Source organism: Cervus elaphus, chromosome 14 (assembly GCF_910594005.1).
Source record: "Cervus elaphus chromosome 14, mCerEla1.1, whole genome shotgun sequence".
NCBI classification, from domain to species: Eukaryota; Metazoa; Chordata; class Mammalia; order Artiodactyla; family Cervidae; genus Cervus; species Cervus elaphus.
In genome coordinates, this window is record NC_057828.1 from 42,256,472 (window position 1) to 42,284,070 (window position 27,599).

The 27,599-nt window shown below is 34.7% G+C and overlaps 1 protein-coding gene across 7 annotated transcripts in view; it reads left to right on the top strand.

Moving 5' to 3' along the window:
* SUCO (SUN domain containing ossification factor) overlaps positions 1–27,599 on the top strand; it is a 96,607-nt gene that overhangs the window by 39,818 nt on the left and 29,190 nt on the right. For 4 of the 7 annotated variants that reach the window (XR_006344822.1, XM_043922862.1, XM_043922858.1 and 1 more), the window contains exons 9-18: positions 422–489; positions 7,053–7,160; positions 9,103–9,208; positions 12,472–12,492; positions 12,696–12,751; positions 13,475–13,566; positions 14,337–14,402; positions 19,947–20,015; positions 20,959–21,049; positions 24,349–25,509. Coding sequence is in view for 6 of the 7 variants with exons in the window: in XM_043922862.1 (XP_043778797.1) it covers positions 422–489; positions 7,053–7,160; positions 9,103–9,208; positions 12,472–12,492; positions 12,696–12,751; positions 13,475–13,566; positions 14,337–14,402; positions 19,947–20,015; positions 20,959–21,049; positions 24,349–25,509 (1,838 nt within the window). In the remaining variant the exon portion in view is untranslated. The remainder of the gene's footprint in view (positions 1–421; positions 490–7,052; positions 7,161–9,102; positions 9,209–12,471; positions 12,493–12,695; positions 12,752–13,474; positions 13,567–14,336; positions 14,403–19,946; positions 20,016–20,958; positions 21,050–24,348; positions 25,510–27,599) is intronic. The other 3 variants (XM_043922864.1, XM_043922860.1, XM_043922863.1) reach the window with 2 other exon arrangements.

Consider the following 27,599-nt stretch of genomic DNA (forward strand, 5'->3'; position numbering starts at 1 on the left):
TAGTAATATGCATTTAAGTTTCATCCGTGTCTTTCCATGACTTGATAGCTCTTTTCTTTTTAGTATTGAATAATACTCCATTGTCTGGATGTGCCATAGTTTGTCCATTCACCTACTGAAGGGCATACACTTGGTTTTTAAACTTTTAAAACCTGTGTTTTAAAAGGAAATAGCTAATAGAAAAAATCATTTTTCTTCTATAGCAACAGACATTTAATTTTAGGTGTTTTATTACAAGCCTTACTTAGCATAGTATAGACAAAACTTGTAAATTTTAGCCGCTTTTATGCTTTCTTCCCAGGTGTTTCAGTCTCTTAGGTATATTTTAAGATTTAAAAATATAGAAAACCTAGAAAACTTGAGAGTTGAAATAAATATTTTTCTTTAAGTAATTTATTCCCTTCCCCCTTTTTAAAAATAGAGCACATCTGCTATTCTTATAGAAAATATGGATCTTTATATGTTGAATCCTTGCAGCACTAAAATTTGGTAAGTAATATAAAATTTAATAAAGTATACTTTATATATATATATAATATTAACCTTTTATGTTAGGGTTAGATTGATTTGTTCATATAGTCACTTAATAAGCACTTATGATTTGTTCATATGTCACTTAATAAGCGTTTATGATTGGTGCTGGTACTATACTTTCCTTAGGTCCCGGGGTATAAAACTGAAGACAAAATGTCTTTCCTTTTAGGGATGTCACACAAAATTGACAGATCTAGTTCAACAATTATCAAATAGTATGAAAAGTATGACTGAAAAGATACTATAGAAACAGAGATGATATATAACTTCAGAAGAGAATGCGCTTGCTAGAAGAGGTTATTTATGAGCTGAATCTTGAAGAATTAATTCCTTGAGTTCATAAGTAAGTCACAGATAAGGGAGACAGAGGTATTCAGGAATTGTAAGAAGGGACCAGCACTAATAGGAGCAAATGTCTTCTGGGCAGCTGTAAGTAGGAGCAAACTAAAGAAGCTGTTTTAGTGATTACAAGAATAGAGGTACAACTAGAGTAATCATGAAAGATGAGTCAAGAGACTCAGTTGAGCAGTAATTAGGCCATTCATGCTATGTATACACAGCTTAAAAGTTTCTGAGGTTTAAATTATCTTAAAGACCATGGAGGGTAGTGTTTGTTTTAAGTAAGGAAATGACATGACCTCACTGGCATTTTGGGAAGGCTTATCCTCAAAAGATGGCCTACAGCATAGTGCAGTTGGAAGCAGTGAAACCAGTTAGGAACCTGCTGTCATAGCTCATGTGGAAAATAAGGGCTTTAATTAAGGCATGGCAATTTCGATAAAGAAGAGAAAATCTGAAAAATGTTTATAGAAGTTAAAATTGACAGCTTTTGCTTAGAAATTGGATGTGAAGAAGACAGAGGCATCTGATAAATCTCCCTGGATTTTGGCTTCATTGCTTCAATCTAATTCTTGCATTAACTAAGAATATAGACAAAGAAACTTATGGGGGATATATGGGGGAAATAATGTTTAATATGCCAACAGTTTTATTAGATTACTTGATTTCGTTGATCAAAAGCAGCTATTTTAAAAAAGAATTGAGGTAAATCACCACCATTTTACTGATTGATTAATGATGTGGTGTAGTCATTAAGTTGTGTCTGACTCTCTGCGACCCCTTGGACTGTAGCCTGCCAGGCTCCTCTGTCGTGGGATTTCCCAGGCAAGAAGACTGGAGTGGGTTGCCAGTTCCTTCTCCAGGGGATCTTCCCAACCCAGAGATTGAACCTGCATCTCCTGCTTGGCTGGTGGATTCTTTACCACAGCCTCTTGGGAAGCTTGTTTTCCTCTTTAGATAATTGTTTATTCACACTTTTCCCTCTGATTTACAATAATACATTTATCATGAAGTTCTCTTATATATGGGAATTTGTTTCTGTACTCTTTGTCCTGTTCCTTTGATCAGTTTATCATTACCTGCAGAAACATCACATTCTTTAGCTTTATAAATCTTAATACCTGGTAGGGCAAGTTTTTGTACCGTATTCTTCAGGACTGACTTGGCTGTTCTGCCGCTGCTTTCTTTTCTTTTGTTTTTTTCTGTTAAATCTTTAGACTTACTCTTTTGAGTTCCCCAAGTATCCCATTGGATTTTGTTTGGGATTGTATTGCATCTTTTGCTGACTTTTAGATATTGAGTTTACTTATCCTATATAGGGCATATCTTTAAGTTGTTTTTAATGTCTTTCAATTATTTTGTTTTTTCTTTTTAACTTTTCATGAAAGTATTTCATGAAATACTTTCATGAAAGTATTGTGTATCTTTTGTTAAATTCATTTGTGGGTATCAGCAGGAAACTAACACAACATTGTAAAGCAACTATACTCCAGTAAAAATTAATAAAAAATGCATTGGTTGTTAAGTTTTTTGTTACGATTCTAAATATCTTTAAAAAATGATGTTGTGTTGTGTTTAGATATCCAGTTTTTTTTTTTAATGTATGAGTCTTAGATCCAGCTACTTATTTTATAGTCTCTTATTTTAATAGTTTATGTGTAGAATCTTTGAGGATTTCTGCATAGAAAATTATAGCTTCCCTACACATTTTTCTCCTTTTTAAAATTTTCTTATCCTTTTATTGTATTTTACTTTCTTTTTGTCATCGCATGCTGGCTAGATCATTGAGAAAATTGTGTGTGGTGATAGTAGGCAGTTTCATCTTACTCCTTATTTTGAAGGCAGTGCATCTCACCTAATACTTATAAGATATGTGTTTTGCATTTTTTTTTAACTGACGTGTAGGTGATGCTAGTGGTAAAGAACCCATCTGTGAGTGCAGGAGATGCAGAGATGCAGGTTCAATCCCTAGGTTGGGAAGATCCCCTGGAGGAGGGCATGGCAATCCACTCCAGTGTTCTTGCCTAGAGAATCCCATGGACAGAGGAGCCTGACAGGCTACAGCCCATAGGGTCACAAAGAGTCAGACAAGACTGAAGTGACTTAAAGTACGTAGTTGATTTACGAAATTGTATTAGTTTCAGGTGTACAAAATAGTGCTTCAGTATTTTTCTTGATTATATTCCATTTAAAGTTATTACAAAATAATGAGTGTATTTTCCCATGCTGTGCAATGTATATTTGTTGCTTATTTAGTCTGTGTGTAGTATTTTCTGTCTCTTAATTTTGTACCCCTATGTTGTCCCTCCCCTTCCCTCTCCCTCCTGTTAGCCGTGACTTTGTTTTATTTTCTTCTTGTCGTCTGTCGTGGATGGATCGACCCTGAGTTCGTGGGGTCCTTTCTGGGCTCTCTGTCCTGAGCCGCTGATCTGTGTGTCTGTTTCTGTATCTACCGTGCTGTTGTGTTTGTTGTATAATCTGCAGTTAGGGAGCATGATATCTCAAGCTTCTTTTTTCTCAGGATATTCTAAATTTGAATCTCAACTGTAATGCCTTCCATGCCTCAGGGAAGATGTTAATTTTAAATTAAATATGTGATTTCAAAAATATGGCATTCATGTGACTTAAACTCAAACAGGTGTTCAAAAGAGGTAGAGGAGCTACAATACACTTCCAGTCTGTCATCTATCTTCCTATTCAGTGTTAAATTTTTAGATACCTTTTTATTTTATTTATGCAAAAACATAAAGATTTTATTTATCTCTCAGTTTTCACAGCAGCATATTATACATAATATTTATCACCTTGAATTAAGTTTTAACTTAAAATTTTCTGGTCATGTTTCTATTTCATTCATACATAAAACTTTTTCTTTTTTTTTTTTGGTAACTTCATGAAATTCCATTATATGATTGTACCAATTTAGTCTTACGTTGATAGTATTTGGGTTGTTTATAGTAATCTTTTGCCAGAACAGACAGTTATTATAAGCAAGCTTGTGCATGCATTGTTTTATACTTGTGTGAATAGATGGGAAGGTTTAAAAACCATATTTAAAAGAAGTAATTATGAGGCTGTATGCCTGCTAAGTTGGTTTAGTCGACTGTATAGCCCACCAGGCTCCTCTGTCCATGGGATTCTCCAGGCGAGAATACTGGAGTGGGTTGTCATGCCCTCCTCCAGGGGATCTTCCTGACCCAGGGATCAAACCCTTGTCTCTTAAGTCTCCTTCATTGGTAGGTGGGTTCTTTACCACTAGCGCCACCTGGGAAGCCCATACATGAGACTGTGTAGGTTTTCTATTTCTTCTCAACTTAGTTTTAGTAAATTAGTTTGGTTAATTATGTTTTTCTAGAAATTTGTCTTTAATCCATTTTGAAGGTTTTTGTAATGAAGTTGTTTATGGTATTTTCTTACAGTTTAAAAATCTTTTCTTTATACCTTTGCAGATTAGTCTAAGGTCAGCTCTGTTCTTTCACAAGATTATTTTGGCTATACGGGGTATTTTGTGTTTCCACATAAATTTAGAGTTATGCATTCTAGTTTTATAAAAATGTCATTGGCATTTTGATAGGGATTGCATTGCATTTGTAGTTTGCCTTGTGTAATATGTTCATATCATCTAAATTTTGACACGTGGTATTTTATCAAAGTACTCTTATGTTTAGGTCTGCTACTTTACTGATCTTTTAAAATTTCTGACCTACTATTAATTAAGAAAAGCATGTTGAAATTATATGTGTCAGCTTTTGTACGTAGTTTTACAAATTTACATGTGGTGTTATCTACCTCTAAGAAAATATAAAAGATGAGGCTTAGATAAAAAAGCATTTTAAAATCAACTTTTATGAGGAACAATTACATACGTACTACTAATTATATATATATTATGAGTGTTTACTACTTTAATATAAGTTTTAGAAATGTTCAATCTTCTTGGTGAATTGACTGTACACCTGGTAATACATTTGTCCAGAAATTTATTTTAATAGTAATATAGCTTAGAAATTGAGAACGTTGTATGCAAAAGAAGTAGAGGAGAATTTGCTTTTTCTTCTTAGTGCTCTTAAATAAAAAGCAAAATCTGAGTCTGATTTTCTTTAGTTTCCTCTCCCTTGGGTGTAGAACAGTGTTTAGGCTTTGGAGCCAGATAGATGTGTCTTTTAACTTTTAACTTTGTTACTTAAAACAAATGACTCTTAGTTAGGGCTCTTGATTCTGCCTTTTTAACAGAGACTAATGAACTGTGGTTTGAAAAAGATAGTTAATTTTCTCTGACAAAAAAACCTCAAGTTGGTATGTGGGGCAGGGGTATAATAGAAAACAATTAAGGGACACATATACCTTCTGTTATGTTTTTCTACCACCCCCAAGATATTGTCCCTGACTGCACTGCTGTGATGATTTCTTCCTATCACATCCTCATTCTGACCTGTAAGGTGGGAGAAAGCAGAAATAGAGGTGGCAGCTCCCTTTTGAAGGCTTGACCTGAACGTTGCACTGGACGCTTCTGCCCACATCCCATCACATAATTAAGTAACATTGCCAAAACTGGGAAAAACAGTCTTTGATTAGTGACTGTATGCTTGGCTACATCTTTGGAGAGGGGAACAAGTTCTGTTTTAAAAAGGCAGAAAGGAAAAACGTGAAGTAACCAATTGAATAATTCTGTAAAATAATCTCCTATGCATTTTGGTTGTAAGAAATTAAATCAGAGCATGGACATAAATCATCTAAAATGATAGCTGACACAGACTAAGCATTCAGCAACTGTTAGTATACTTTTCATCAGGAGCTGTTCTCTGAATCATGGCTGTTCTTACCATCTTCTGGATTCAGTTCTGTTTCTCCCCAAGATTAACACAATATGTTAATTGTAATGCTTTTAATTTAACATTTACTTGTCAGTGTATATAATCTCCTTTGATATAATAATTAGTTTATTAAAGTATTGATTAGAGTCCTAGATGTCATGAGTATTTCTTTCCCCAAATGCCATGCTAGATGATGTTGTGTTTTTTTTTTTTTTAAGATGTAGTTTTATTTTACACATGTAGAACCATACTGTTAATGTTTTCCTAAATAGCAATATTTCGTGGCATCTTTTCCAGGTCCATGATACGTATCTCAAATATCATTTCTTTTTTTCAAAAATTTCACACACGTGATTTCATATAGTTCTATAATAACCTTTATTTTTCTTTCCCTACCACTATTTGCCATCCCCTGTTCCATCTTCCCGCCGATAATCGCTAGTTTGTTCTCTATACCTGTGAGTCTGCTTCTTTTTTGTTTTATTCACTAGTGTGTTGTTATTTTTAAAAACAGTTTTATTGAAGCATAATTGACATATAAAAAACTATACATAAATTGTAAAATGTTAAAGTGTACAATTTGATAAGTTTTGATATTTATTCATCTATGAAGCCATCACCACGGTGAAGGTAATAAACATATGTCTCCCCCAATATTTTCTTCATGCTCCTTTATATTTTTTCCCTCCCAGCCCTTACCCCCATAGCAATTACAGATCTGTTTTCTGTCACAATACATTGGTCTGTATTTTCTATATTTTTATAAAATGCAATATATAGTTTCTAGTACCATTTTTAATAGCTGTTTGGTATTTCATTGTCTGAATGGGGCCATAATTTGTTATAGTTTCTAGTACCATTTTTAATAGCTGTTTGGTATTTCATTGTCTGAATGGGGCCGTAATTTGTCAACCAATCCTCTATACTAAACATTTAGGTTGACTTCCCTCCCGCCTAGCTCTCACTTTTATAAACTGTGCTTCGATATATTTATTAAGATGCATATACAGGGTGATCATTTGGAACTGTGTGTCCATAATTAAATTTCTAAGAGTATATTGCTGAATGAATAGCTGTGGTACATTTTGAGATAATACAGAACCTGGACTAGTCTAGAGGGCAGTTTGGCCATATTATCTCAAAATGTACCACAGCTATTCATTCAGAATCAGTATTTTTTTCCCACTAATGCTATGGCTTGGGAAATACTTAGGGATGTTCTTTCTCAAATCCTCTTCCTTCCTTACATTTTTTAATGACTAACTTAATGGAGGTCTAGTTTATGTAAGCTGTGAATGTCATGTTTAATATGGATTGTTATTCTAGTTGGTTTATCTAAATAATTGTCTTGTGCTCTTTTTAAAGGTTTGTTATTGAACTCTGTGAACCAATTCAAGTAAAACAGTTTGATATTGCAAATTATGAATTATTTTCTTCTACTCCTAAAGACTTTCTGGTTTCTATCAGTGACAGGTAAATTCTAAAGCTGGTTTCTATGGAGTTAATATTGGATTTTCAGAATAAAAATTTTAAAATGGGTCATGTTTTAAAACTTTAATTATTTTTTGTTTTAATCAACTTGTATCCATTTGTAAGAACAGTAATAATATTGTTGTAGGGTAGTCATTTGTTAGTTTACTTTCATTAACTTATATAGTGCTTATATCAACCCTCTGATGTTATTCCCTTATGAGATGAGGAAACAGAGAGAGATTAAATAGCCTATGTAGGTCATGTGATTTGTGAGTTGGACAACCAAGATTCAAACATAGATCTCTATGACTTTGAAGTCCTTACTTTTAATTATTATGCTGTATTGCTTCCGAATGTTTCTTTAAAAAGTTATTAAAAACATATGAGTATTTCATTTTACCTCATTTTATAGCATATGTTTTTGTTAAAGTATATTTTAAAAACTTTGGTATATATGTGTGATTATAAGAGAAACATGCATTCCAAGGAATTTGGTAGAGAATCCCAGTTCTATCAATCAAAGATACCTGTATTAACATTTTAATACATCCCTTCCAGTCTTTTATACACATTTATATATTTATAGTTCTATCAAAAATCAGTTTCGATGCTTACATCTTGAGAATATCCTTTTTTTAATTTTAAACACATCGTTTTTAATAAATACTTGATATTTTCCTCCAGATGGAGGTATTTGTTCATTCCATAAATGCTTTTTGAGTGCCCACAATGTACCATGTAGGATGCTGTTATTTACTTGATCCCTTTATTACTGACCATTAAGAGTTTTCTGTGGTGTTTCTTCCCCTACCCTACATGTAGCATTGCCTATATACAGTTTTCAAAATGATTTCTCAAGATCTCTTACTCATTTTTCTTTAACTAACTTTGCTCAGATCATTTCCTTTTTCCCCAAGCTGTAATTTTCTTACCTGTCAAATGAATGTGTTCAGCTATGACAAGTAAAGTGTGTTTTTTTAATGTGATAAGAGAATACTCATTACTTTGAGGGATTCTATAAATTCTGTAGTAAAGAAAAACAGTAGTTTGGGATTTTGCATTAGATTTCCTTTAAAATGGGAAAAGCTGTGTAAGTGCTGTGAAATTCAAATATGATAGTAAAGGATTTTTTCTGTTTCCCTTTCAACCAGTACTTATGCTTTATATCATTGCACACTTCAGTTCAGTTCAGTCGCTCAGTCGTGTCCGACTCTTTGCGACCCCATGAACTGCAGCACGCCAGGCCTTCCTGTCCATCACCAACTCCCGGAGTCCACCCAAACTCATGTCCATTGCCATCCAACCATCTCATCCTCTGTCGTCCCCTTCTCCTGCCCTCAATCTTTCCCAGCATCAGGGTCTTTTCAAATGAGTCAGCTCTTCGCATCAGGTGGCCAGAGTATTGTAGTTTCAGCTTCAACATCAGTCCTTCCAATGAACACCCAGGACTGATCTCCTTTAGGATGGACTGGTTGGATCTCTTTGCAATCCAAGGGACTCTGAAGAGTCTTCTTCAATACCACAGTTCAAAAGCACCAAGCTGATCACACACTTACTGGTACATAAAGAGTAGTACCTCATCCTTCCGAAACACTCTCTTGGCTACTTTCTGTTTTAAAGCCTCCAGTTTACTTGGAAGCCCTCTAAAACTCCAAGAGGCAATCCTGGTCCTTTTTGTCTTCCTCTTGTCTTCTATTTGATAGTGTGATTTTTCAAGATAGTCTTTCTTCATAAGGAGAGACCTGTCAAGAGTTTAGTTGGAAAAGGAAATGTATTTATTCAACTTGATGCTTAACTCATATTTAAACTATGTTAAGTGAATGTGTTACCTGGAGAGGGGAAAAAAAAAGTACAAGATCTGATTTGAAAATGATAAGACCTCTCAATGTGTGGTTTATGATTTTCTAAAAAGGAATGTTAATATTTTTTTTTTATTTTCTAGATACCCCACAAACAAATGGATTAAGCTGGGTACTTTCCATGGTAGAGATGAGAGGAATGTCCAGAGTTTCCCTTTAGATGAACAGATGTATGCAAAATATGTGAAGGTAATGTTTATCTGTACAGAACTATGTTCTATAATGAAACATACCTGTTACTTATACTTAGTATCTCACCTGTATAGAAATAAGAAAAATTAAGAGGAAATGTATTGCTGTATTCCTTTTAATAAAATAATTCTTTCTTGAATATATTATTTTATGGGACAGATACTAATACATTCCCTTTTATGTAACTGGAAACCTAGGCTAGTTTTTTGATATCTGTGGCTTTGATGAAATTCCAAATTATAACTCTTTAATATTTTTGAAGTCTTGATATGACATATCATCTTTATAGTATTATATTTCTTTATATTTTAAAACCTGAATCAGTTACTCACTGCTGGCTTTAAAGCAGGTCTGGTTTCTTATTAGAATCTGATTCTGAGATTTCTATTTTAATGCCCAGTTATTTATCATTATAGCTTTTTGTCTTTTGTATATTCAGGTGAAATATTATATGTCTAAGTAACAATTTCAAATAAAGTTTTAACTGTTTAAATTCCTGCTGCAACCTAAATGTCCATTAACAGAAGAATGGATAAAAAAGCTGTGGTACATATATACAATGGAATATTATTCAGCTATAAAAGAGAACAAAATAACGCCATTTGCAGCAACACGGATAGACCTAGAAATTGTCGTACTGAGAGAAATAAAGACAGTGAAAGATAAATATCATGTGATATTGCTTATATGTAGAATCTAAAAAATGGTACAAATGAACTGCTTACAAACAGGAATAGAGCTACAGATGTAGAAAACAAACTCATGGTTAGCAGGGTGTAAGGTGGAGGGTAGGAGGAGAGGGAAACGGGCAGACTGGGACTGACACATGCAGACTCTGTCATAATGTCAGTCACCGGTCAGGACCTGCATGCAGCGCAGTGCGGGAGACTCCGCTCAGTGCTCTGCAGTGACCTGTGTGGGTGAGGATGCGAAGAGAGAGAGAGAGAGAGAGAGAGAGAGAGAGAGAGAGAGAGTGTGTGTGTGTGTGTGTGTGTGTCCGCTCAGTGCTCTGCAGTGACCTGTGTGGGTGAGGATGCGGAGAGAGAGAGAGAGAGAGTGTGTGTGTGTGTGTGTGTGTGTGTGTGTGTGTGTCCGCTCAGTGCTCTGCAGTGACCTGTGTGGGTGGAGAGAGAGTGTGTGTGTGTGTGTGTCCGCTCAGTGCTCTGCAGTGACCTGTGTGGGTGAGGATGCGAAGAGAGAGAGAGAGAGAGAGAGAGAGAGAGAGAGAGTGTGTGTGTGTGTGTGTGTGTGTGTGTGTGAGAGAGAGAGAGAGAGAGTGTGTGTGTGTGTGTGTGTGTGTGTGTCCGCTCAGTGCTCTGCAGTGACCTGTGTGGGTGAGGATGCGGAGAGAGAGAGAGAGAGAGTGTGTGTGTGTGTGTGTGTGTGTGTGTGTCCGCTCAGTGCTCTGCAGTGACCTGTGTGGGTGAGGAAGCGAAGAGTGTGTGTGTGTGTGCGCACGCTCAGTGCCCTGTAGTGACCTGTGTGGGTGAGGAAGCGAAGAGTGTGTGTGTGTGTGTGGAAGCGAAGAGTGTGTGTGTGTGTGTGTGTCCGCTCAGTGCTCTGCAGTGACCTGTGGGTGAGGAAGCGAAGAGTGTGTGTGTGTGTGTGTGTGTGTGTGTGTGTGTGTGTGTGTGTGTGTGTCCGCTCAGTGCTCTGCAGTGACCTGTGTGGGTGAGGAAGCGAAGAGTGTGTGTGTGTGTGTGTGTGTGTGTGTGTACCTGATAGACCTTGCTGTACAGCGGAAACTAATGCAACATTGTAAATGAACTGTACTCTAATAAAAGCCATAAATACATTTCTACTTCTTCCCTCACCAGTGTTGAGGTGGAATTATCTACCAAAATAGAATTATTATCACTCTTGAATTGAATTTAGACAAAATATGGGAATTTCTTACTCCTCTTTATTTCCTCCGTTTTTTTTTTCTTTATAATACTATAGTCATACCTTAAAGTACAACTGTGTTGTTAGTAAGACCTTTTGGAATGACAGCAGCTCTAATTTTCTTCTTAGTTATTTCTTCTTTCAATGTGAAAACTTATACCTGCCTACTCCTCTCTCGGGATTTTACTGTCTGTGTCTTTTGTAAGCATGTATTAAATTGGCTTCTGTAAATGGGTAAACTTGTAGTATTCCTACTCTCACTATAAAAATACTTGTATAAAAATGCTGTTTTTTAAAGTTCAGTTGATATTTTCAGTTAATGATTCAACAGTGTTCAGAAAAATGATGATAAATTTTCAGTTTCTTTTTAAAGTGAATTCTGAACCAGTTTAATGACCTTTTTATGTAGCAGTTTCTACACTGTGATGCCGAAAAAAATATATAAAATACTTTGGCAGATGATACAGTTGTACCTGATTTTGCAATTAAAACAACTCACATGTTATGAAATAGTTCCAAGAATCATTCTTTATAGTGTCTACTTTGTTAATAACAGAACATTTTATTGGTGATACAAAAAAATCCTGTATAAAGCTCCCTACTTTGTCCTCTTTATAATGGGAGACTATAGAGCATTTTGATGACTGGTTTTCTTAAAAGCCTTTTTTGGTATATTTAAACCTAAAAGCAGAAAACATTTACTTCTGATTCTTATTTTATACTGATAAATGTTATATAAGTTTACTTGAGTTTTGCTCATCCCAAAAGAATTAAAACCCATATTTAAAAAATGCTTTTTAATCGCTTATATTTTAAAAATGAATTGATAAATATCCTCTAGTTCTATAAGTTATACTTAAAATAGCAGCATATCAGAAATCCAAGTTTCCCCAAAATAGTTTGTGTACAGTATTGTGCAAGAATAAATATTTTTTATTATGTTAATCTTTTTATCAATATGTATGTTCATAGATATGTATAGCTACATACATGTATCAATGTATTAATATGTAGGTATATACGTGATAACATTTATAATATTTAGTGTAATATAAGGCAGGTTATTTCTAGATATGCTTTAATTACTTTTAGAATGCTTTCATATCTAATGGATAAATAAAACAGCAGCAGTGGATTTTAGGTTAAAGTTAATTTATTTCATTACAGTTGCACTATATTTTCTAGTTGTGATGGTAAAAATAAATGCAAATCATTGCTTTGGTTTCTGCAAAGAAATGAGTACTACAATGTTATCCATCACAGTATATTGCTTCCTATAATTATACAATATAATTTACAAATATTGAATGTTGCTTATGGCATGTTATTCAGACTTTGGAACTGATTTCTTTTTCTTTTCCTTTCTCTTGCTTCAGATGTTCATCAAGTACATAAAGGTTAGCAACCTTCTCTTTTGCAATATTGAATAATAGGGCATTGCATATTATTGCGTGGCAAAGAAAAAGCTTTACAAATACTAGTTTTGGGGAAAATTAGGACTTTATTTTTAGAAATGTCATAATGAAAACACTGGATATTTTGTTAGATAATCTCACATACACTGTGCTGGCTTCCCATTTTGTGTGCTTTTGTTCTTTAGGTGGAGTTGGTATCACATTTTGGATCAGAGCACTTTTGTCCATTAAGCCTTATAAGGTAATACAGAGCAAAAAAATTTACCAAGTGGTTTAAAAAGAAAAAAAGGCAACATAAAAATTCCAGTGTATTTAAAGTGAAGAAATAATTTGTTATTACGTGCAGATAACACCATAAAAAATATACTGCTAAACCTTTCTTCCTTTTGCATACAGTTTAGAAAAGTGTAAAAATTTAGATAGGAATCTGGCATGTATCATTTCTAATTTTTTTGATAATTTATATTCATAATTATATCCTTGAGAAAAGTATTTAAAATTTTTTATGCTAAACTATATATATCTTGCAGTTTCATTTTGTATCTATCAATATGATTTGATAATGATTGTAATAGTATATTTCTGATTTCTTTAAACTGCTATGTAAGTTTCACAATCTGAATAAACCGAAACTTGTGAATCCTCCTTAAAAAAAAAAAATTTCCTTTGTTAGGAAAAAAGAACCTTCATTTTATGTGTTCGGTTTAGCTTGCTTGATATGATGATAAATAAATGGGAACGTCTTAGGCCAATAAGTCATTGGCTTACTAGTCATTATATTTTTAAATGCCTTAAATAGATTAACATTCTAATGAAAACAGTGGATTGAAAGTCATTATTTTTGAGTCCAGAAGTTAATGACCGTTAAAACATAACCAAAATTATTATAGTTTGTCATTTATTATGAAGAGATGAGTCTTAACAAGACTTCAATGAAAAACTTCAATGAAATTATTGTTAACAGGGTATTTGGCACTAGCATGGTGGAAGAATATGAAGAGATTGCTGATTCCCAGTACCAGTCAGAACGTCAAGAATTATTTGATGAGGACTATGGTGAGTGATTTTAAAAAAGTAACTAATTATGTATATTTTTTTGTTTTTTAAATGGATAAATGTAGGTCACTTAAAAAGATCACATGATGATTAGTCTTTAGTTTTTTCCTTGTTTTTAACCCTAGTAACTAAGTTTCTCCTAAACCTATTTTCTAAAATAATTTTCTGTTGTTAGTCAGTTATTTGTGACTTGAAACTCCCTTCCATTAACCCAGTGTTAATAAATTACGGTTATATCGCTATGCCAGGCCCAAAAGCCTGTTACTCAAAGGCAACTGACATAGTAGAATTGAGCATGAATTTCTTTGATTTGCCTTTAGCCTAAGAGCAAGCATATTGAGACATGAGTTTTTGAGAAATTCCCATGAGCCTGCAGAGGTCAGAGAATGTTTTATGACACCTTTCATTTCTATTTTATTAAGTTCTTGTTTTAAGATGTCTTAAACTGTAGTCTGAAAAATCTAATTTTTGCATTTCCTAGTTTTCCCATAAGTGAAGTGATTTACTAGGGGTTGGTAAACTACACTGAAAGCTTGAATAAAAGTCTTATAAATGTGATTAAAATTTTTGTGAGCAGTAGAAATATATTCTTTGGTTTTTATCTGTTTGATAAATGGCTTATGAATTTCCTTTTTTGTGAATGTGCTTGAAACTAATGAAAACTGTAAAATTGTTTTGTCAACTGACTTGACAAGACTTAATTTGTGCTTTTAAACATATCATCTGAGATAGTTGTCAGCATAATTAACCTTCATTTTCTCTTTGAGCAGATTACCCACTGGATTATAATACTGGGGAGGATAAGTCCTCAAAAAACCTTCTTGGTTCTGCTACGAGTGAGTATTTGGGGGTTTTTCTAGTCACTATTATTAAAGTATATCTCAACTTCTATTTCCTGGCATATGTGAACATTTTGTTTTGAAGTTTAGGGGACTCCTTCTGTCCTAGTGTTGAACTTTTGAGTTGAAATCAAAGAATACTTTTCAGAAGTATTTTCATAGGAGTAAAATAGAAAGAATATATGTAAATAAAGAGGAGAGGCAAAATGCAAGCATAGGTCAGTTCTTTTACAAAAATGAAGTAGTTATATTTTTAGAAAAGTTCCTTAGAGTGAAGAATGGGATATGAATTTACTTGGGGAAAGAATTATTAAAGAGGTCCTGGACCATATAAATAAGAGCATCTAGGTAATCATACTTGGTAGGAAAGGAGTTTATTTTAGAAGTGGTACTCATCAGTGAAATCCTACCAAATGAGGATTTGTTAATGTATGGGTATGGTTAGTTTCCTGATTAATTATAAAGCATAAAGGCTGTTCTTATTCATGATAATGATGATTCCCAAGCAGTAACAATAATAGCAATAATAATACACTCTTTGTAAACTGAAAAAAGAAGTGACTAAGATATTAGTTGTTTAGCTTCTTGTCTTGCCAAGCTATTATCTGAACTTATAGTTAGGCTAGCCAAGTAGACTCCTGGAAAGACCTTTACCTACTGACAGTTTATTTTTACTGTTAGAATGCAGATAGGTATACTTTACATTTGTTATTTTTGGTTAGTCCCCCAAAATAAGGCCTTTTTATTTGGAGGTTAATAATTGAATTTAATGAAAGTAAATCTTAGTATAACATAGAAGATGATTTGTGCATTTTTCTTTTACTCTTGAGTTGTTTGAATCCCAGGCTCACTGTGTATATTGTCCTCATAGCTTTTTAAGGTACTCAACCAGTAGTATCTATACCTAAGTAGATATTTGGGTGGCTACACTATATGGAATTAAGAGTCACTTGTCTTTCTTTTCATGTTTTATCTTTTTCCCTTTCTTCCCTTCTTGTCCTCTCCCTCTCTATAGAAGACTATAGATTTCAGTAGACTTTTTTAGGGAATAGGAAAAAGAATATTAAAAAATAACTGCATAAAGGGAATGTTTTTATGTAATATTTAACTTTGTGGTAGATTAGCTTAATATATTTTGACTCTGTTCCTACTCACCTGACTTTTTAGATATTATTGACTGCTTTTAAGTGTATCCTTAGCAATATCTGCTGATGATAGCATTAAAAACAGGTGCCTCAAAAATAAATAAAAAATAAAAACAGGTGCCTCATTTGCTATGGGGTATTTTTTTAGGAGTGAGACAATGATGCTGTTTTATTTAATTGGATGTTAATATGTTTGTTCGTGTCCTTAAATTTGTAGTTTAAAAACTACATTATGTAATAGTCATCATATAATAATTCAGTAATGCTGATTTAGCTGTGAGGCGGCATTGTTATTTTAAGGGTCAGAAAATAGCCCCAGACTAAAAGTTCTCTAGTTTTTGGTGGTTACTGGGAACAAAGGGGCACCTTCCAGAAGTAATGATTTACTATAGTTTTAGATAAGGGAAATTTTTGTTGATAATTTTGCTTTCTTTCTCTATCTTCCTATGGGATTAACTCCCAAGACAGCATTAAAATGTTTTCAGTAGAGGACATTTCCCTATTTGTAATCACTTCTCTGGCTGATGTATTATTTTAATTAGTGAGATGTAGAATTTTAATTATTTTAATTAATGAGACATAGAATGAGACATAGATCCTATTTTCTGGATCTTTTTCCTTGAAGATATGTTTCTTGGTAACACATTTCATTTTTGTTTCCATGGCTTTCTGGAAGAGCAGTCCATTTACCTTCCAGTGTTCCTAGGTATTGAAAAATTTTGTATAGTGAGACAAGGTGGATGGGAGGATATCAGCTGAGCCCAAGCATGAGAGGTTTAAAAAGATATCCATTTCTTGGCGTTTCAGAACAAGAGAGGCAGTAGTAGCTGAGTGATAAGACTTTGCTGTCATTAAGTTAATAAGCATGACCTAATACTGATCCCTTCGATACCTATATCCTTCTGATTTTCTCTGAATAGTCTAGACTGGTTTTGAGCCTGAGCTAGGAACTTCCTTCAGTGCAATATAGGAAGAAATAACAAGGTGGAATCAGGCCAAAGAGCTCGTCTCTGGCAGTGGAATGTCTGAATTTGACTATAATCATCACCACTTTCTAAATTAGCTTGAAATTGGCCAATTTTGCACCTAATTTATTTTTAATATTTACATAATATCTCCAAAACAGAATTCTGTGCCTTTAAAAGAGAAACTCTTTTTTTCTTTTGCTATTGAGTAGTTGGTAGTCACAGGAAATATACATCACCAGAATATGTTGCTTCTAATGGGACTTGGTTGTCAAAGAGTATGCATGCTGCTTATTTAGACATTTTTGGTATTATATAATTTACTGAACTTCCAGAAAGGGAGAGACTGCTATCTTAGAGCAGCATTCTTGGCTTTGTATGTATGCCAGTTCTGGGACTCTTCTGCCTGAATCTTTCGTTTACATTCTTGAGCCAGAACATTTAAATATTTTACATCAACAGAAATTCTTCGTATCAATCTGCTCTACTTGTGCTTGGTCATGTGGGTCTTCCAGGCCACTCTCTTCTTTGATATTCTTGCAAGTCTGCCTTTACTCCTAAATATGATCTGTATTTTATTAGAGTCATCAGATTTGCTCAGGGCCAGATTTCTGCTTCTCTTTCTGTATAAGTTTAAGACAAAGTGTAGTTTTTGTTTTAAGTCAGAATACTTTTTATGAATGTATTTATTTTAAGATCCTAGAAGGAACAGAGAATGAAGGTAGGCGTGTTGCAGTTAGTAGCTCAGTACACATAGGAGGAAGTAGTTTTTTCACCGGTTTGTCTTCTTGTGTTGTAGCAGAGGCATTTGGTTTTCTATATCAAAAAGAGCCATTGGTGTGTTGGGGACTTAGTGTATATAACATATTGATATTTGGTCCCTAGGAGAGAGTTTCATTCCTAAAGTACTGGGATGGGATGAAAAGTTACCCAATTCAAGAGAAAGGAATTGGCAAATCCATGAGAAGTTGAGAGCAGGTGTCTAGCATGGCGCTATATTCCAAATTGTCACTTTTACCCTTTAGCCTTTCTGAAGGCTTTTCAGTGATTAGATTATGATCGTGACGAGTAGTCATGTGTTTGGATGCAAAGTGAGACTGGTAAGAAAATTCACAAAGCTGCTTTCTCGCAAAAGAAAAAAACTGTATTTGACAGCATCCTGTGAACATAGCAAGATTATTTCTTATACGTTAGATGGGCTGAGAAAGAAGAATTTGCCAGATTTTACTTTTGTTATATTTTTGTTATATTTTGTTAATATTTTTAAATGATGAGTAGTATGTATAAATCTTCCTTATTTTAGGTACTAGTATAAAAATTTACATTAAAAAATAATACTCTAAAACTTTCTTTACACAGATTAACAGATACACACTTTTAAAGCTTTTAATAATAATACCAAAAAATTTAAATGCAAAAATTTGAAATCTGAGGTAAGATTGCCCTTTGAAGCAAGCACAAGGGACTTAGAATATAGACTTAATTTCAGAATTTTGGTTCCCTGAGCAGTCAGTTGTGATTGATCTTCAACTGTTAGGCTACTTAGAGGATCAGATACTACTGTTGCAATATTCAGTGCAGTTCAGTAGCTCAGTCTTGTCCTGACCCTTTGTGACCCCGTGGACTGCAACATGCCAGGCTTCCCTGTCCATTACCAACTCCCGGAGCTTGCTCAGACTCATGTCCATAGGGTCATCCAACCATCTCATTCTCTGTCGTCCCCTTCTCCTCCTGCCTTCAATCTTTCCCAGCATCAGGGTCTTTTCTAATCAGTTGGCTCTTCACAGCAAGTGGCCAAAGTATTGGAGCTTCAGCATCAGTCCTTCCAATGAATCTTCAGGACTGATTTCCTTTAGGATTGACTGGTTTGATCTCCTTGCAGTATTGGTTGACATTAAAATTTGATTTATGAGGAAATAGAGTTTCCATTGCTACTTAATTTTTGTTTATAAGGGAATGGAGTTTCCATTTCCTGTTTTTATGCTGAGGTGTCTCTTTAGCCTAAGATCTAAGACTGCTTCTCTGTTTTAACAATTTCCCAGGTGAAAGGACAACGGTTGACCTATAATCCTAGATATTTCAAAAGCAAATATAAAGCTTTTGTGTGTTAATGATTAGAAACAAAGTACCACTGCTTGTTGTCTTTCCGATTATAGAATCATAGTTATGTAAAGTTTAAAATTAATAATTATGTACTACTAGTTATCACATTTAAAAGTCTAAAATCTCCTACTGTTTTTACCTGTCATAAAGCATATGTTTATAGTATCAGCACCAGGTGACAGTGCTTGGCTTGTTCCCAACCTTCTGGATATGCTAGCTTTTCCTTCTTTAGATCCTTTCCTACTTCTCACATCTCTGGTTTTCATGAAAGTGTGATGAAAACTCGGATCTCTTTTAGGAAAGGAAACCAAATTGGAAAACAGTGATGAGGTTTAATATGTAGCCCCTGCCAGATGTTAGTATTTTAATGGTAGAAAAACCTGGTGAATTACCTTCTAGTAGAATTTCAGAGATTAGATTGGAGTTGGAATTTAATTTTCTGTGAAATTACATTAAATTACTAGAAGGAAGTCTTCTATTCCAAGCCAGCTTTTTATGGAGTTGTTATATTTCGTGGTCCTCATGTATCTTCAGCCATTTATGTAGATACTAAGGTTTGTAGCACTTTACTCATCATTGAGATAACCTCTTTGGAAAGAGAGGAAGAATTAGAAAGTATGCAGATTGCTTTACCTACAGCACTTAAGTTTTATGACTTTGACTTTTAATTCATCTTTCCATGCCCATATTCACCCAGTTCAGAAGAGAATTTGTCATTTATTGTCCATAAAACATTGTTACAAGTCATCAAAGGAATGATTCTATGCAGTGTCAATTTGGGATTTAACCATATTACTTAGATATTTTACATTCATAGTTGAAAACAGCCTTTCTGCTGTCCTTTGAAGAATAATCTTCCCAACTTATTTATTTTTACCTATGAAAGTCACATGTTTAGGAAAAGGATTTTTTGTTTGTTTTTGGTTTAAACTGTAGAACCTTTTCTTTTAAAAAAAAAAAGGCTTTGCTGTAAATTATGGGTTTTGGTTGTCACATTTCATTCCTGTCTCAGTGCAGGCTATATGCTGAATTATATTTGAATCTTATGATATGCGGAAGGTAGTATTTGCTAAAAGGTTTGGGGAAGTTTTGTAAAAAACAAGTATAATTAGATTTAAAAATCCTTCTGAACATAACAGATTTATATATAATACTTTTTGCCTGAAATTTGTATCCTTTATTGGACTAAAATAGTAAGGTGAGCAAAAAGATAATTAGTCCAAAAAATGCAAAGAGACCATTACAAATGGTTTTTTACTATCTGATATCAAGTTATATGAAAATATTTAGGTGTATTAGTATTCTCTTCTGATTGAATTTTGTTTTAGATGCCATTCTAAATATGGTGAATATTGCCGCTAATATTCTGGGAGCAAAAACTGAAGACCTGCCAGAAGGTACCTAATCATTTTATGGGTCTTTTAAATATATGATACTCCAGGGGTCTTCCTAGTTAGTAAAATTAATTAATAAGCCAAGCAGTTTGATTTTTTATTTAGAAATATAGAAACCATTCAAAGGAACTTGCCAATCTTCTATTATTCATTGTTTATTTGAATTTCACAAATTCTCTTTAATAAATAGGTTCTTGTCTATATAAAAATCATTAATTTGATTTTTCACTCTTAACCTGCTGTAGAAGTAATGACTTTATCCTTAGTTCTTTCCTGAGGTTTTGATACTCTAATGGTTACTTGAAGTATGCTTTTATTTATCAAATAGCAATTCAATTTAGAAAATAATAGAAATATGAATATTATGAACAAGGGGAAACAATCTTGCCCTTTTTTTGTTTTCAAAAATACTTCACTCCAGTTATAAAATAAGTCATGGGGTTGTAATATATAACATGGGGAATGCAATGTGGTGGCAGATGGCAGCTAGACTTATTGTGGTGATCATTTTGCAGTGTATACAAATGTCAAATCGCTACATTATACACATGAAAATGAATATAATGTTGTATGTCAAATATACTTCAATAAAATTTAGTACTAAGTGCAAACTTAAAATGTCCCATTTATTTCTTCTTATTCTCTTTAGTAACTCCAGTATCTTGTTAATCATGTAAGATTACACAAAACTCATAGTTATCTTACTTGCTTTAATTTTCTGAGAAGTTGAGAAAGAATATGCACTACTTATAGTTGTGACTTTCAATGATTATTTCTTTTTAAAAGAACTTGATGGGAAAAAAAAAGCAGAGTCTGCAGTAGTAAACCTGTTTGACTTTTTTTCTTCTCCCTTGAGAATCTAAAGTTCCTTATTTGTTATAGTGAAATATATTCATGATATAGCTTTTTAAAATTAAACTCAATATGGACATCTTTCTTAAATTAGGAAATAAAACTATATCTGAGAATGCTTCTGCCACAGCTGCACCCAAAATGCCTGAATCAGCTCCTGTTTCAGCTCCTGTTCCATCACATGAGTAAGTTATATTGGGATATTAGAGTTCTATTAAAAGGGAGATATACTTGTACGTAAAAAGGTACTTGTGATTTGTGGGAAATGAAAAACTAAATCATGGGACAGACATTCCACAGCCACTTATAACATCTTCAAGTTGCTTTTTGTATACTGGCAGTTCACCGTAGATAGACCAAATATGTGTTATTTTGCTATAGTGTTACTTTTATTATTTACAATACTTAATCTTTTCCTTATTGCAAATAATTAACTCAGGTATAAGTTTGAGGACAAATTTTAAAGGCCTGTTTTTATTAAGTTCAGATTTAAAAGCCTTGATTATTTATATATCTCTGCTATGCCTAGAAAGCAATAAAGGGTACCTGAAATACTTAAAGCAGTGATTTTTAAATGATGTGTTGGTCACACAGCCTTAGAGTGTTCAGTTTCTGAAATTGAATGATACAGGTCTTTCCCGAGGTTGCAGTGGTTACTTTGGGCAGGGATATATATGCGTCAGTCAGTTCAGTCGCTCAGGCGTGTCCTACTCTTTGCGATCCATGGACTGCAGCACCCCAGGCTTCCCTGTCCCTTACCAGCTCCCGGAGCTGCTCAGACTCTGGTCTTCCTAGACCAGAGGTAGAGGTGATTAAGGTCTGTTTGTGCCTCAGCCTCTGATCTGAAATAGGTAGGCTCATTGATGATTTGGGTTATTGGGGTAGTCTGGTTATAGTTATTATAAATTTAGCTATGTATATTTCGTTAGATATACTCCCTGTAAACTTTGACAGACATTTCTCTCAGAGGAACTGTGCATAATGAGATAAGATATTTACATGAGACAGTTCAAGGTAATAAGTGATGAATCCTGCAATGAGTGTGCTTTTGAGCTGTAATTCCAAGGTACTGTGTTAATTTAAAAATGAGATTTTTGTGCTTTGAAGGGCACAGTGTCAAATTTGTGTTTTCCTGAAATATAACATTATGTGTTACTGATTCCTAGATGGTCCTAAGAAATCTCTTTGGGATAGAAATTCTTGACGTTTCTAATTATGTGGATCTGTCTCAGTTTTGTAACTAGGTTCTTCAGTGACTAACACATAATAGTATGTCTTTGTTTTTCAAAACTAGATTAATTTTATTTTACACATAGATGTACACACACACACGTATATATTTACATTTACTCGTGTGTGTGTGTGTGTGTGTAAATATTTATGAAAGTTACCACATCAAGCTAATGTAACAGTTTTTATTCTGCTTTAGAGTTTTGTTTTTAGTAGATATTCTTGCATAACTTTCTTTACTTAATGTTTCTTCATGTATGTTTGTTTTAAATTCTTTTTGATGATTATATGGCAGTTCTGAAAAAAAAGAATCCATGATACAGTATCACTCAAAGTTTTTATGAAACAACTTACTTTCTTTTCCCAGGTTTGAGTTTTTTAAAGTGTAACTCTGATTAGAGTGTATACATAGATGATAGGGCTTCCCTGGTGACTCAGGTGATAAAAGAATCTGCCTGCAATGTGGGAGATTGAATTCGATCCCTGATCTTCCCTAGTTGGGAAGATTCCCTGGAGAAGGGCATGGCAACCCTTCCAGTATTCTTGCCTGGAGAATCCCCATGGACAGATGCAGTCCTGCAGTCCATGGGGTCACAAAGAGAAGAACATGACTGAGTGACCCAGCACAGCACAGCACAAGATAGTATAACTTAATTTTTACCAAATTAATTCAATTTAGTTGTAAGAAATATTGTGTAGAGATTATATACAGCTGTCTATCTCTATCATCTGTTAAGGGAAGCTTAGCCTAATTATGTTTTAATTTAGTCTGTTTACTATTTTATTGTCAACAAAATGAAAGTCCAGCTTTTAGATACTGTCTTTTAAAAAAATTTCTGTAGAAAAACATTTTTTTTTAAAATGTGGACCGTTTTTAAAACCTTTATTGAATTTGTTATGATATTACTTCTGTTTTATGTTTTGGTTTTTTGACTCTGAGCATCTGTGATCTTAGCCTCCTGACCAGGGATCAAACCCATACCCCTGCATTGTAAGGCAAAGTTCCAGTCACTGGACTGCAAAGGAAGTCCCTAGATACTGGTTTTTTTTTTATTCCTACTTTGCTGTTGTGATATTAGACTTCATTTAAAGACATTTCCTGACAATTTTAGTAGTGTTTCACAGTAGGAAAATTTGCATATGAAGATTTCTTTTTGGTATTCAAATTACTTTGTTTTTTCAAATTATACCTTTGTTGCTACAAAGGCTTCACCTGGAAATTCATTACCTTTATCTTGGAAGGGACCATAGATATTACAATTTACAACACTGTTCCCACCAGCTTGAATTCCCCGCTCTTCCCTACTGGACACGCATACTCCAGAGCCCAAAGATAGGACTAAGTTAGTGACACTAGTAGTTTATTATTAGCCAGGATTTTCATTACAATGGTTAAGTATTTAGCTTTCAGTAATTGAAAATTAGCCTAGATAATACTGAGATTATTTGGGGGGAGTAGGGATATTTTCTGTTTTCTAAAGCAGATAATCCTCTGTGTGTGTGTGTGTAATGCCACATTGAAATTCCTCAAATCTCCATAGAGAAATGATCTTTGAGAAATCTGCAGTTGACTCTTGAATAACGGGTTTGAACTGTACAGATCTACTTACACGTGGATTTATTTTGTTAGTAAATACTGCAGTACAGATGATCTCAGTTGGTTGAATCTATGGATGCAGAGCTGAAGTATAGAGGAACTGTGGATATGGAGGACAGGCTGTGAGTTACACAGTGTGTAAGGCCAGCAACTCTGACTTGCTGCATACGGTTCAAGGGTCAACTGTAGGATGACTCTTGAAAGTAGGATACTCAGGCACAAAGTGCATTCGTAGTAAGGTCCTGGCTTCTTGTTCTAACTGGGACTTCCATAGCCCTTGGGTAGCTCAATTTCTGATATAAGGGGTGAAAGCTTGTGATATTGGTGAATATGGGAGGAAGGGTACTATATTCACTAAATGGAAATATTCAGTAAAGGTACTATGTTCAGTAAATGGAAATATTCACATAACTATTCTTAGAGATTAAAGAAAAACTTGATTTGGTAAATATGGTGATTTGAATCATCTGGCTTGTCACTTGATAGATTATCTTTCTGTTATCATTCCTGAATAATGCTGTTTTTATAATGAAAGTGACTTGAAGGATAGTAATTCATTCAAAGTAAATTTGAGTGTTTTCTGTCCTTTCCCTTCTTTTTATCTTATGTGTGGTGCATTTATTTTCCTTAAGCATAATTATGGATATGTATTTCTAGGTTTGAAACCACTGGAGGACATGTACCTGACACCGAGTCACTGTCACCAGATCCTACAAAAGAAAGTCCCATTGTACAGCTAGTTCAAGAAGAAGAGGAGGAGGCAAGTCCTTCTACAGTGACCCTTCTGGGCAGTGGCGAACAAGAGGATGAAACATCACCTTGGTTTGAGTCAGAGACACAAATATTTTGCAGTGAACTCACCACAATTTGTTGTATTTCTAGTTTTTCGGAATATATATATAAATGGTGTTCAGTTAGAGTTGCTTGTTATCGGCAACGCAGCAGAACTGCTCTGAGTAAAGGAAAAGAGTATCTTACATCAGCTGAACCACCACTAGTACTTCCTGAAGAACCAGTAGATGTTTCATTATTGCAGCCTCCAGGTGGAGAACCAGACAGTAAGAATAAGGAAAAGGAAGCTGAAACCATTGTTCTAGATGATTTAAGTGGTGTGCTCCAGGAAGATTTGATTAATCACACTTTAGATGCAATTGAACTTGAACCAAGCCATCCTCAAACTCTTTCTCAGTCTGTTCTCTTAGATGTTACTCCAGAAATCAACTCATTATCTAAAATAGAAGTATCTGAGCCTATTAAATATGAGGCAGGGCATTCACCATCACAAGTGATTCCCCAAGACAGTTCTGTTGAGGTTGATGATAAAACAGAAAAAAGGTCTGAGAGTTTTAGTTCTATAGAGAAACCAGCTGTGATCTACGAAACAAAAATACTTGATGAAGTAATGGATAATGTTGTAAAAGAAGACATAAACTCCATGCAAATTACCACAAAGCTATCTGAAACAATAGTGCCACCTGTAAACACAGCTGCTGTGCCAGACATTGAAGATGGGGAAGCCAAAATGAACATAGCTGACACACCAAAGCAAATTTCAACTCCTATTGTGGATTCTTCATTACCTGAAGTAAAAGAAGATGAACAGTCTCCAGAAGATGTCCTTTTAAGAGGGTTACAGAGGACAGCTACAGATTTTTATGCTGAATTGCAAAACTCCTCAGATCTAGGATATGCTAATGGAAATCTTGTACATGGATCAAACCAAAAGGAATCAGTATTTATGAGACTTAATAACCGTATTAAAGCCTTAGAAGTTAACATGTCTCTCAGTGGTCGCTACCTGGAGGAGCTTAGTCAGAGGTAAGCTTTCTTATGAATTAGCACAATCCACTTTGCACGGTGAGTTAATTAGCAGAGTATATTCTGACTAAAGGAGAGGATTTAATTATCTCATGATTCCTTGGTGGCTCAATGGTTAAGAACTTGCCTGCCAATGCAGGAGACATGGCTTTAATGCCTGGGTCAGGAAGATCCCCTGGAGAAGGAAATGGCAACCCACTCCAGTATTCTTGCCTGGGAAATCCCATGGACAGAGGAGCTGGGCAGGCTATAGTCCATGGGGTCGCAAGAGATCAGACATGGATTAGTGGCTAAACAATGAATGTAGTAGTAATAAGCAACATTTTAGCTGGAGACAGAAAGTTATTTGGATGTTGGTCAGTAATTTTAAGAAGTGATTTCCATTTTTAGAAATACTAAGTGACATAACAAATTTGTATTATCTGTATCAGTTTCTCCTTTCTCCTGTTGCTTAACTTAGCTACTTTTGCTGTTTGATTCCCACAGCACTCATGGTAGAATTTTTATAGACCTTAAAGCTCTTTGTAGAACTTGACTAGGTATTATTTGAGAATTTAAATAAGATTGGAATAGACTAAACTAGATGATTAGGCAACATTTGAACTCTTTCAGCAAGTATCCAGAATCTTAGTCCTAGTTGTAACAATATACCTTCTTGTGCTTATAAAATGCCAGAGGCAATGCCAGTTTGCTTATGCAGTGATGAAGACCCCCGGCACAGTTCTCCACTTACGCCAGTTTTTTTATTGTTGTTGTTCCTTAAGTGTCATTGTGCCTTAGGACTTTCCCAACATTTTGTAACCACAAGGCACTTAGTGCCCAGAATTCTGAAATACTACCTTTTCCTAATCCTCTTAAATTAAAATGCTACTAATGAAATGTCCATAAAGTCATTATTATTTGCTAGAAGATATTACTTCTTAATTCGTGCATATAATTTATTGGCAAATTTTATGTGGGTGTGTGTGCATGCTTGCATCATACTTGTTCAAGCCTCTCCCCACTCCCACCCTTTTTACCCCACTAAAGGAACCACTGAAATCATGAATGATAAACCTTTTTTTTGAAATGTAATTGATGTGGAACATTATATTATTTTAGGTATAACAATGATTTGATATTTGTATATATACTAAATGATTACCAAACTAAATCTGTTAATATGATCACCATGTAGTTACAGGTTTTTTTCCTTGTGATAAGTTTTAAGATCTACTCTGTTAGCAGCTTTCAAATATACAATCCAGTATCATCAACTGTAGTCAACATGCTATACATTATATTCTTATTCAGTTAAGTTCAGTCGCTCAGTCGTGTCTGACTCTTTGTGACCCCGTGGGCTGCAGCATGCCAAGCCTCCCTGTCTATCACCAACTCCTGGAGCTTACCCAAACTCATGTCCATTGAGTCAGTGAGGCCATCCAACCATCTCATCCTCTGTCATCCCCTTCTCCTCCTGCCCTCAATCTTTCTCAACATCAGGGTCTTTTCAAATGAGTCAGCTGTTCGCATCAGGTGGCCAAAGTATTGGAGTTTTAGCTTCAGTGTCAGTCCTTCGAATGAATGCCCAGGACTGATCTCCTTTAGGATGGACTGGTTGGATCTCCTTGCAGTCCAGGGGACTCTCAAGAGTCTCCTCCCAACACAACAGTTCAAAAGCATCAGTTCTTCGGCGCTCAACCTTCTTTACAGTCCAACTCTCACATCCATACATGACCACTGGAAAAACCATAGCCTTGACCAGACGGACCTTTGTTGACAAAGTAATGTCTCTGCTTTTTAATATGCTGTCCAGTTTGGTCATAACTTTCCTTCCAAGGAGCAAGCATCTTTCAATTTCATGGCTGCAGTCACCATCTGCAGTGATTTTGGAGCCCCAGAAAATAAAGTCAGCCACCGTTTCCACTGTTTCCCCATCTGTTTGCCACGAAGTGATGGTACTGGCAGTCATGAAATTAAAAGCCATGCTTTTGAACTGTGGTGTTGGAGAAGACTCTTGAGAGTCCCTTGGACTGCAAGGAGATCCAACCAATCCATCCTAAAGGAGATCAGTCCTGGACGTTCATTGGAAGGACTGATGTTGAAGCTGA